The sequence below is a fragment of the Marmota marmota genome, unplaced genomic scaffold (assembly GCF_001458135.2).
Source record: "Marmota marmota marmota unplaced genomic scaffold, marMar, whole genome shotgun sequence".
NCBI lineage: Eukaryota > Metazoa > Chordata > Mammalia > Rodentia > Sciuridae > Marmota > Marmota marmota.
This window is the reverse complement of record NW_025999853.1, coordinates 49686736-49698943: the sequence shown is the minus strand read 5'-3', so window position 1 is coordinate 49698943 and position 12208 is coordinate 49686736. Positions and strand designations below refer to the sequence as shown.

At 44.7% G+C, this 12208-nt stretch overlaps 2 protein-coding genes and 1 pseudogene across 4 annotated transcripts in view; 1 reads left to right on the top strand and 2 right to left on the bottom strand.

Moving 5' to 3' along the window:
* Positions 1–87: 87 nt before the first annotated feature.
* Positions 88–11099, bottom strand: Pmel (premelanosome protein). The gene is made up of 11 exons (XM_015483252.2): positions 10953–11099; positions 6939–7049; positions 6638–6784; positions 5208–5342; positions 4569–4730; positions 3606–4316; positions 1705–1821; positions 1395–1479; positions 1086–1291; positions 898–985; positions 88–337 (listed from the first exon to the last, which is right to left on the bottom strand). Exons 1-11 carry the CDS (start codon positions 11026–11028, stop codon positions 196–198), a joined length of 1980 nt encoding a protein of 659 aa, XP_015338738.1. The 5' UTR covers positions 11029–11099; the 3' UTR covers positions 88–195.
* On the bottom strand, positions 9007–9978 carry LOC107140196 (annotated as a pseudogene).
* Positions 11100–11812: 713 nt separating the features above from the next.
* Cdk2 (cyclin dependent kinase 2) overlaps positions 11813–12208 on the top strand; it is a 5980-nt gene continuing 5584 nt past the window's right edge. The window contains exon 1 of one of the 3 annotated variants that reach the window (XM_048807668.1): positions 11813–12158. Coding sequence is in view for 2 of the 3 variants with exons in the window: in XM_015483247.2 (XP_015338733.1) it covers positions 12043–12158 (116 nt within the window). In the remaining variant the exon portion in view is untranslated. The remainder of the gene's footprint in view (positions 12159–12208) is intronic. The other 2 variants (XM_015483247.2, XM_015483248.2) reach the window with 2 other exon arrangements.

Here is a 12208-nt window from a genome sequence, read left to right as displayed (position 1 = left end):
CTGGATTATCTGTTAAGTGATACACCTCCTTCTTTTCCACCTTCATGCCTTAAAAGACTGATCTCAAGAAAGCAAGAAAAACAGCACCAAGTTCCAAGTATTTATTTCAGGTAATGGTAGTCTCCAAGGAAAGACTGCAGAAAAGACAGGCATTCCTGTCAACCCCAGGAGAATCATATCATCATATGAGAGTACTCAGACCTGCTGCCCACTGAGAAGTGGACTGTTCTCACCAGTGGGGCAAGCACGGAGGACCCTGGGCAGACGTAGCCAGTGAGTGCTACTGTGTGGCAGCTGGGAAATGGGGAGAGCTGAGCCCTGCTTCATAAATCTGCGCCTGATATTGAGAGAAGGGGGGGAAATGGTTAGCAATGGACAAAGGCCAATTATCTGTGCTTCTCCAAAGAAGGGACACACCCATATCCCATGCTTGGCCTTAATTCTAGCTCCTTTCCCTTCTTCCCAACTCCAGGATTCATCGTCTCTTATTTCTATGGTAACCTCTCTCCTTTACCTATAAACTTCCCTGCTTTGAAGACCTTGGCCTGGGGATCTGCCCCTCTCAAAAGTGCTACACATAGAATATTAACAACAGTTATCAATGTCCTCAATTGGTGCACTCTTGCCAGGTGGTTTACTCACATTGTTTCTAATCCTGACAACAGTCCCACAGGGAAGGCATTGTTTTTCTTATATCTCAGAGGCTCAGAAATTTTAAGCTATTTCCCCAGTATCCCACAAGAAAGACTGCAGCCTAGGTCTTTCTAACTTATATTCCTGGACTCTTTCCTAGACACCATGCTTCCTCAAAGGGAATGGTAGTTCATTTTCCCCTTAAGGAAGAGGAAGAGGTGTAATAAAGGATTGCGGGTCTGGGCTAGATGGTGGGGTTCTCACCTATATATCAGAGATGCAAGGACCACAGCCATCAACACCAGCAAGATACCCACAAGCAGGGGAACCTGCCCAAGGCCTGCTTCTTGACCTGTGAACAGAATCCCAGGCACTGCTTCATACAGTGTCTTCTCCCTCCCTTCTGGCCTCTGCCCATTCCCCTTCATCCTATCTTATATCTAAATACGTACCAGGCATGATAAGCTGGGTGCTGGCCACTGCCAGGCTGTTGGCATCAGCCAAGGACACATTGAGGCAGTAGGTCCCTGAGCCACCCTTTAGTACCTGGTGCAGAACCACCTGGCAGGCTGGACTTGGTGGCACAGGCTGGCACAGACGTTGGGCTGGAGGCTGGCACCCTGGTGATGAAATATCCAAACAGGCTTCCTTGGGCAGCCTAGAATAAGGATCATCTTGCATCAGGGGATCTTGGAAGGGACATGACTCCAGAGATCAATGGTCAACTCAAGAATCATCAGAGCAATCATCAGGATATTCACCCGCCTTGGCAGGACACAGTCAGCTCAAATGCATCCCCTTCACTGGATGGTACGGCCTGCAGGATCTCAGCATTCTCAATGCCCTCTGTAGAATTGCAAGGTATAAGTTGGGATTCCTTCTGCAGGTCCATAGAGAGGAAAGCCGTAGGGCTACTCTCCCAATCCCATCCCTTTGTCTTCAAAGGAGGACCCTGTCATTGGGGCATTCTTTCTGTCTGGGTAAATAATTCCTCTCAAGGTATGCTCCCACTTGATGGTCCTGGGCAGCATATACCTTTCTTCATCAACCCCCAGGGTAAGCAAGACTTACGGACAATATCCAGGGTGAGAGAATAGGAACCATATCGATATAGAACACAATTCAAGGGGACTTGTCTCTTCACCAGCATTAAGGTATCTGTGCCATCCAGCGGAGGGCTCAGGGACCCTGGCAGGAGAGGATTGAGGAGGCAAGGTTAAGAGACAGATAAGAAGACTCACTTGGAGGAAGAGGCCAAGCAGACATTTTCCCAAGTAGAGCTACTGGATCCCGAAATTACTGGCTTTAAGTCAGACAAGATCTTGGAAATATCTTTTTTGGGGGTTACTTGGGATTGAATTTAGGGGCACTCAACCACTGAGTTACATCCCCAGCCCTATATTGTATTTTATTTAGAATCAGGGTCTCACTGAGTTGCTTAGCATCTCGCTGTTGCTGAGGCTGGCTTTGAACTTGCAATCCTCCTGCCTCAGCCTCCTGAGCCGCTGGGATTATAGGCTTGCACCACTGCACCCAGCAGAAATATCATTTTATAGATAAATAAACTGAAGCCCAGAAGAAGAAAATTACTGCCTTAGAGTCACAAGGTTAGAGGCAAGAGTTGTAGTTTTCAAAAAGTCTCCCAAATATTTATCATACCCCACATTACGCTAGGTCCTAGGCTAGATACTTGATGTAGCTCATTTAAACATCACTAACTCATCCCTTCTGTTTTCACTTTGGGACAAGAATCTAGGAGTGGAAAATGGTAGGATCAGAGTCTTAGAATCTGAGAAAGATTTCTGTGCATTTATGCTTGAATAGAAAATGTGATATAAATATTTAAATGATCACAGTCTGTTCCCTGGCCTTCCCAGCTGTTCTCAGGGGTAGAAAAGCAACAAGCTCTCTCCTCATATACTGGGGAAGACCCCAGATAACTGAACTCCAAATCTCTTGCACGTCAAGAGACGCTTGAGGGCTTTAGAGCTAGTAAGAACTCTGAGGAGATCACAGTGTTAAACAGGATTAGATAACATCTGGGTAAGACTTTCAGAGTAGAGAAGTAAGAAATATCCCTTCTCAATGAACCTCATGCACACTGGTGTGTGTGTATGTGTGTGTGTGTGTGTGTGTGTGTCTCCTCTCTCTCTTCCTCCCCCGCTTTATCTATCTATCTATCTAGATATCTATCTATCTATCTGTAGATGGACACAATACCCTTTTTTAAAATTTTTTAATATTTATTTTTTAGTTTTCGGCGGACACAGCATCTTTGTTTGTATGTGGTGCTGAAGATCGAACCTGGGCCACACGCATGCCAGGCGAGCGCGCTACCGCTTGAGCCCAATACCCTTTTTTTTTTTTAATATTTATTTTTTTAGTTATGGGCGGACACAGCATCATTGTTTGTATGTGGTGCTGAGGATTGAACCCGGGCCGCACGCATGCCAGGTGAGCGCGCTACCCCTTGAGCCACATCCCCAGCCCCCCCCCCTTTTTTTAAATAATTTTTTGTTGTTGTTGTAGATGGACACATACTTTTATTTTATTTATTTATTTTTTATGTGGTGCTGAGGATCGAACTCAGTGCATCACACATGCTAGGCAAGCACTCTACCACCCAAGCACCACCCCCGCCTTTTTTTTTTTGGTACTGAGGATTGAACTCAGTGGCACTTGACCACTGAGGCACATTCCCAGCCTCATTTTGAATTTTATTTAGAGACATGATCTCACTGAGTTGCTTAGTGCTCTTGTTGAGTCTGGCTTTGAACTTGAGATCCTCCTGCCTCAGCCTCCTGAGCCACTGGGATTACAAGTGTGCACCACTATGCCCGGCCCCAGCCCCCTTTTATTTTTATTTATTTATCTTTTTATGTGGTGCTGAGGATTGAACCCAGGGCTTCACATGTGCTAAGCACATACTCTACCACTGGGCCACAACCTCAACCCTACACTGGTCCTCTTACCTGTAGTACCTTCTGTAGACATGAATGGGCTAGCATCTGGACCCTCAGGCTCAGGGGTTGGTATCTTTTCAGCTGTGGTCTCCACCAGCTCTATAGTTGTCACCTTTGTAGAGGGCTCTGCAGTTGGCATCTTTACAGGTGTAGTATCTATAACCTCTGTAGTTGACACCTCTGCAAGTGTGGTATCTATGACCTCTGAGGTTGGTAGCTGCTGCAGTGTAGTACTTGTTCCCTCTGCAGTTGGCATTTGCACAGATGTGGTATTTATGACTTCTGTGGTTTGCACCTGCACAGCTGTGGTTCCAGACGGCTCTGTAGTTGGTACCTGATTGGGTGTAGTACCTATAACTTCTGCAGTAGGCACTTGCCCAACTGTGGTGCTAGGAACCTCTGCAGTTGACATATTCCCATCTGTTGTGGCTGGAAGTGGGGAAGAGCCACAGGAGGTAAGAGGAATGGCAGCCTGCAGCACCACCTGAGCAATGACGGGGCCAGACTCCAGGTAAGTATGAGTGACCACAAGTGCCCGAGAGATCAGAGTCCCAGTACCATCTCCAAAGTTCCATGTATAAGAGAGGTCAGCCCCCTTCAAATAGCCACTGGGGTCATGGAGCTGAAGAGAAAAGGTCAGAGGTTGCTTCCTCAGGAAGTGTTTGTTCCCTCCATCCAAGGCTTGTAGTTGGGACACGCTCACAGAGAAAGGTACCTGGTCTGGGATTGGAGCCAGAAAAGGTGAGAACCAAACCTGGGCCAGAGCTTCTCCTTTCATAGCCATACCATCTAACCCAGAAGCTGGTAGTATCTGACAATTCACTGGTTCTAAACCCCACATTCCTCTGCTAAGGTCTTCCTGGCCCTGCCCCTTGAAGGTAGCACACCATTTCCTCTCTCCCCTCCAGTCCACCCAAGCCTCTCCATATTCTCCTGCTCTATTGCTGGCTTTGCCAATTCCTAGACCCTTACCAGTAATGGTGAAGGCTGAGCTGGAGCGAGCAAGGGGCACGTAGCTCTGGGATCCACGGTGATGGTAGACAGTCACTTCCATGGTGTGTGCGCCCAGCATTGCCTGTTCTGTCCCAATACTCAGCCTGGACACTGGACCCCCCAAGACTTGCCAGTATTGGCCTGAGGTTTTTGAAAAGAAAATCAGAAAGGGAGATGCTACTGGTCAGAGGGAACTGGAGCAGGATATGAAAAAGAACACCAGAGAAAGAACATCAGGAGATATATTAAGGATGATTACTTCAAAGGGTGTTCGGAAGGCTATGACATAACGGGGCAGAGAAAGGGTTCTATTGTGTGTGAGAGGGCATTTCATGGAGTGGGACTATAATTGAGAAAGGGTTACCTGCGTTGGCTGGGGCTATAGATCAATAGTGCATGGTGTATACAAGGCCCTGGGTTTGATCCCCAGCACCCCCCATCTCCAAGAAAAAGAATTGAAAGGGAGTTAGGTGCTATGAATGAAGAAATAGCCATGGGGGGAAATGAGGATTAGGGGAAATCACAAAAGTTAAGGGCTGAGGCCAAAAAGAAAGGTGAACATGTAAGAAGAAGAAAATATAAGTATGTAGAGACAGGTCAGAGAAGGGAAACTCTCACCCCAGGTCTTCCAGACATAAACAAATCTTCTTCTTTGAGACCAAGGGCCAGATGGGCAGGGTCCACCATCAGGGAAGATGCAGGCATCGTCAGGTTCCTGGGGATACACTGGTTCTCCTCCCCACACCTGACTCCCTAAAATGTAAATACAGTCACCCTCAACCCTAGCATTCTTTTTTTTCCCCCAGTACTGGGGATTGGACCCAGGGGCACTTTACCACTGAGTTACATCCACAGCCCTTTTTAGTTTTAATTTTAAGGCTGGCCTTGAACTTGCAAGCCTCCTACCTTGGCTTCTGGAGTCCCCAGGATTTCAGGCATGCGCCACTGGCCCTAGCATTCTGCTGTATACATCAAAACCCCTATAATAGCTCCTAGGGTATCAGAGAGGGGCTCTAGTAATAATAGCTAGAAAGTACAATCTCTATGGTATAACCCATTTGGGCTTGTAGTTGGGGCTGGGGGTATGTGGACACTACAATTTAAAATTCACTTATATACACACATTCACACACATACATAAGAAAGAGACTGTGCTGGGCATGGTGGCACATGTCTATAATCCCAGCAGCTCAGGAGACTGAGACAGGAGGATCACAAGTTCAAAGCCAGTCTCAACAATTTAGCGAGGCCCTAAGAACTCAGTGAGACCTTATCTCTAAATAAAATACAAAATAGGGCTAGGGATATAGCTCAGTGGTTAAGTACCCCTAGGTTCAATCCCTGGTATAAAAAAAAAAAAAAAAAGGCTGGAAAGCCATATATCAAAATGTTTATGGTGATTTTCTCTAATCAGTGAAATTAAAAAAAAAAACAGTATCAGCTAACATTTTTTGAGCCTTTCCTGTAGGCTAGAGAAACCTAATACTGAGTTCTTCATATAATATCACATTTTTATTCTTACAACACCTTTCAGGAAAGGTACCACCCCCTTATATGGATAAGGATATGGAAGCACAAAACAGTTAAGTTACTAGTCTAGAACACAAACTAGTGACAAATTGAAAACTAGGTCTGCCCAACTTCTGGATTCTGCTGTCCCTCAGTTTGGCAATTATAATTTTCTTTACTTTTTGCTTTATCCATGTTTTCTAATACTACTATAATGAATTTGTATCACATATGTAATTTGTTTAAAAAATAAAAGGAGGCTGAGTTCAGTATTGCAAATCTATAATTCCAGAGACTTGGGAGAGGTAAGAGGATCACAAGTTCAAGGCCAGGCTGGGCAATTTAGCAAGACTTTGTCATAAAATAAAATGGCTGAGGATATAGCTCAGAGGTGCTCCTGGCTCAATTCCCAGAACCACTCTGAATAAGCAAACAAATAAATAAATATTAGAGCAGGAATGGGACATTCTTGAAGCTCACTGGAGACATCAGGGAATTTGAGCCCTAGGAATAAGGGTCTGAAGTAGGGTTGTACTTACCATTGATGATGGTGTTGTTGGCCCAGATAACCTGCCCATCTGGCAGTACCTTTTGGCTTTCAGGGAAGTGCAGGGCAATAGAGAAGGAGGTATTTGCACCAATCAGTGTAGGCCCATCATTACTGAGCTCCAGGGCCACCTGGCCACCTGGGAAGCGAAGTTGCATTAGTGAGGACTCTGTGGCTTCCTTTTCCCATTTATCTTTCCCCTTCCTGTCTTCCCAAGGTGGATTCACCCAAGTTCTTCCATTCCTCCCCATCCTATTCTCACCATATTCTCCCCAGAACTTTCAATTTCCCACCTTTCCAGCAGTCAGGCCTCTGGACTTCTGTCCACTCTGGATACAGCTGTCTGTTCCAGGCTTTTGTTCTGAGCTGCCTCAAGACTCCAAGCCAGTCCTGGTTTCTGGGTCCTAAAAGGAATGTGCCATGAGGACTCTAGGATCCTCAGTCAGTTCCTTTTCAAGGCTAACACTCCATTCATGTCACTCCACTCATTCTCACATTCAAAGGCATTTTAATTTACTGAATACCCATCACGTATTAGGCACTATTTTAGGCACAAAAGACTTAAGAATAATAAGGCTCTGAAGGGATTCAAAGTTGAGTATAAGAAATGAGCATATACACACATTATTATAATTCAAGGCACTGTTTAATGCGTACCATAACAGACATACCATATAGTGTAACAAAATGAGAAGCTAAACAGACTAATTCCACAAGAGTACATTGGGGAAGTACTCTTGTGGAATTAAATGAGTACATTAAATGAGGAGCTGCCCCAGGACTAGCACATGGAGGCATGGAAGCACTTGACATGCTAGGGGACTACTAGCGTTGTGTTGTTGCACACTATGGCTGAGAAGATGGGGTGGGGACTTTGAGTGTCACACTCGGGGGTTTGGCCTTTATCCTGTAGGCAAGCCACCTTTGAAGCTATTTTTTTTTTAAATTGAGATTTAATCATGTACCATAAAATTTACCCTTCAAAAGCTTTTACTTTTTATTATTTTTTATTTTTATTTTGAGACAGGCTGTCTCTAAGTTGCTTAGGGCCTCAATAAATTACTGAAGCTGGCCATGAACTTGTGATCCTCCTTCCTTAGCCTCCTGAATTGCTTGGATTATAGGCATGTGCTGCTGTGCCCAACAACCCTTTGAAAGCTTTTTTTTTTTTTTTTTTTAAATAACAAAGAAGTTCTTACAGTTATTTAAAATATTGTACTACATGATAAATCTGGTTTTAAATATATTCCATTTTTTAATACAAAACTGCAGTTGTGGTTCAACTTTTGGGTTATACACTAAAAAGAAAACCAAGTTTTGAATCATCAGTTAACTCAAGAAAGGAAGTAACTCTTCCAAGTCAACTTCATTGGAGACAGAGTATCAGAACTGGAACTGGGATCAAAATTGAAAAACTATAATTTTCATATGAAGCTGTGAAACCTTTTAAAACACAATTGTATTAGTATTTTAGAAAGATCACTATAGCAAGCAGGGGATGGTTGAGAAGTAGGCAGAAGTTCAGGGTAGGGACAGAGCAGCAAAATTATTGTAACTGACCAAGAGAGAGGTCTGAGGGGAAAAAAAAAGAATATGTTGGGCCTTCATATACCCTCACCTAGATCCAACAGCTATCAACATTTTGATGTATTTGCTTTATCCTTATTGATTTTTTTTTTTTTTTTTTTTTTAGGTATTGGGGGATTGAACCCAGAGGCACTTAACCACTGAGCCACACCTCCAGCCCTTTTTAATATTTTATTTAGAGAAAAGTTCTCTCTGAGTTGCTTATGACCTTGCTAGGTTGCTGAGGCTGGCTTTGAACTTTCAAGCCTCCTGCCTCAGCCTCCAGAGATGCTAGGATTTACATGTATGGGCCACTGCGCTCAGCTTCATTGTTATTTTTGTTTTTGGCTAAGATATTTAAAAGTGACTCTAAGGGTTATGTTAACCCTATGGACTTTTTTTAAATATTTATTTTTTAGTTGTAGTTGGTTGGACACAATACCTTTATTTTAGTTATTTTTATGTGGTGCTAAGGATTGAACCCAGAGACTCACACACATGCTAGGTCAGCACTCTACTGCTGAGCCCCAACCCCAGCCCCAACCCTATGGACTTTAAAAAAAAAAACACTTTCCTGCATAAGCACAATGTCTTTTCACACTAGGAAAAAACTATAAGATAAATAGCAGTCCATATAAAATTTCATGAATATCTAGAAAAATGTTTGCTTTTTTTTTTTTGGTTGTGGTGGGAGACGGGATTGAACCCAGAGCCTCTCACCTGCTAATCACAGTTCTGATGCTGAGCTCCATCCTCAGCCTATTCTTATGATTTAAAAAAAAAATCAGAATTCAATATGTAAGCATGATCTTTCAAGAGCTTAGGTGAATGGACGTGAACAGAATGTTTTCAGAAAACATTAAGAAACACAGTGAAAGAAAAAGACTTGAAAGTGCAGCACAAATGAGGAAAGCCAATCAAGGAAAACTTCCTAGAAGTCTGTGAAATTGGGATCTAGACAGAGAAAAAGAGGTTGGGATATGATATATACATTTCAGCATAGCAAAAACCACCCTCACCTCATTTCTTTTCCTCCTTTTTTTTTTTTTTTCCTCTTTTTCTGGAACCCATGGCTTTACCATTGATCTATATCTCCCTATCTTTTTATTTCTTTTTTTCCCAATTAAGAAAATCATTTTTGTAGTCTTTATTTATTTATTTTACATTTCTTATGCCATGAATTCATAGGTAATAGGTTCCAGCAGCTCAGGATTCTTTCCATTTGTTCTGACAAAATATATTTCTCTGGGTGGAGCAGGCTGGCACTTCAGCTGAACCCAGGTACCTTTCTCTTTGGCTTCCTTCTTTTTCTGATAATTTTCTTTTACATATTTCAGGAAGGTGTCTCGGCTCTTAGAGTGCTTAATATACTCAATATGCACATTAATTCTCTAAGCAAGAATCTTGCTCTTAACTTGCTTATTCACAACAATGCCAACGGCATGCTGGATAACACTGTAAACTTTCCCAGTTTTGCCATGCTAACATTTGTGGGACATTCCTTTTTGAACAGTACCCATTCCCTAATGTCTATAATATCATCCTTCTTGTAGATTCGCATATATATGGCCACAGAAACAATTCCATCTTTTCTAAAAGGTCTAGAGAACAGACATCATGTTCCTCTCCTCTTTCCCTTTGTGTTCATCATTTTGGCAAATTACTGGAAGATGGCAGTTCAGGCCAAAAGGAAGGGCTTTATTTTATTTTGAAATAGAATTCCACCAAGTTGTTGAGGCTGGCCTCAAACTTGCTATCCTCCTGCTTCAGCCTCTCAAGTAGCTGGGATTATAGCATGCACCACCACACCTGGTTTATCCTCACTCCATTTCTTTCTTTTTTGGTACGAGGGTTTGAACCACTGAGTCATATCCCTAGTCCTTTTTATTTTTATTTGAAACAGGGATTCCCTAAGTTGCTTAGGGCCTCACTAAATTACTGAGACTGGCTTTGAACTTACAAACTTCTGCCTCAGCCTCCTGAGTTGCTGGAATTATAGGCATATACCACCATGCCTGGCTCCTCACCCCATTTCTAATGCACACTGGAAACCTTGATGATTCTTCTGGGGGATGATCTGGAATCATTTCACTGAGTTTCCCACCAGTAGAGCAAGAGAAGTCATGAGATGCGCCATTCTTTCTCCAGTTCCAACCCTCCCTCCTCAGAGCAGCACGGGACATTCCAGACCCTCTCACCACCACCACCATCACCACCCCTTGCTCCTGTCACGAGGATCCAATCCCCCAGAGCCTATTCATGTGATGCTCAGCTGAGACCCCCCCCTCTGCCTGTTTCTCCCAACCCCAGAACAAAAGATCTAGGCTGTGTTCACCCATCCCCATCCCAAGATGGGGATCATTGTACCTCTTTAGCCTTCTTATCCAACACCATATTCTGTCACTCCCCACTTTAAATCCTCTACCCCCAAGTACCTGAGACATTACCTGAAAGATCTTTTCACCCTTGTGGAGTCCCAGCTCCAGCTCACTGCCTGCGGGTCCTCAGATTTAGCACCACAAAGACCCACTATCCTTTTGCCCCTCCAAGCAGACAGGATTATTTTCATGTTCAATCCCAATTTTCCATGTAGGGAGGGAGCCAGTGCCCATAATCTCACTAAATCAAACAGGTGGGAGAAGCCTGAAATATTACTGGTATCTCACATTAAGAGCGGGAAAACCAGAACAGGTGTTCAATCCCTAATCAACACCTGCTCCTGTCCATACACCCACACTCACCTTCTGTGGCCCCCACAGCCAGCAGAGCACTTAGCACACACAAATGGAGAAAGCACCTTCTCAACACCACATCCATCCTGTTCTTCCCTTCAGCAACCAAAGGCGCTGGGGGACTGGAAAAAAACCCTATATAAGAAAAGAGTGCTCATTTACATAGCCCTTCCTCCTCTCCCTCTAGGAGTGGTGTGGGAGGAGCGAAAAGACTGGAGAGAGTCAGAACTGATGAGGGATCCGGGTCCCTATACATTCCTTTCCCATCAGGCTACTCAATGACAGTTTCTGGTTTTACTGTGTCACTCTCACCTTGTCAACACTCCATCACCCGAGAAAGAGGGGACCGATAGATAACTATATAACACACACCCGTCACACACAATTCAGGGAGTGAATCAATAAGTTGCGTCAAACCAAGAACTTTCAAAAACACTGAAATAGAACCTTTGCATCCAAAAGCAGAGAGACAGTATCAGGGTAGGCTGAGAGGCGGAGGCAACAACACCTCTGAGGCTCGTGAACCCCTTAAGATTCCCGGCTTTCTGCTTTTCAAAGTAGGCTCCCTGGGCCGAGAGAAATTTAATTTCAGTTCGATACCCATTTTCCCAAAAGGCAGTGAAAGTACTGATTTAAAGATCAGGGAATTCCTACAGACTAGAGACACAGGACACTCGAGTCCTAAGCAGGAACTTGGGAAAAGACGTTCGCCGCCTCACAGAGGAGGAAACTTAGTCTCGCCTCTCAGAATCAAACTTGCAGCGGGCGATGTCTTTCACCGCGAGGAGAGCTGGGCTCGCCGGGCTCGCCGGGTCCCCTCTGACGTCCACCAATTGGAAGGGCAGGGGGCGGAGCCAGGGAAACGCGGGAAGGAGGGGAGGGGCCTCTGGTGGCGGTCGGGAACTGGTGGGGGAGGCGGCAACATTGTTTCAAGTTGGACAAATTGACAAGAGCCAGACATAGACTGCGTTCCATCCCGACCTGGGGCCAAGGTGCTGAGCTGTTTCCCCCTCCTCGGCCTCCGAGAGTTGGGGCCCGCTTTCTGCAGGGTTCCCAGGCCCCCGCTCCAGGGCCGGGCGACCCTACTCGCTGGCGCTTCATGGAGAACTTCCAAAAGGTGGAAAAAATCGGAGAGGGCACGTACGGAGTTGTGTACAAAGCCAAAAACAAGTTAACGGGAGAAGTGGTGGCGCTTAAGAAAATCCGCCTGGACACGTGAGTGGCCTCTGTAACCGGGACTCCTAACTAGGGAGCTCCTTGACTGT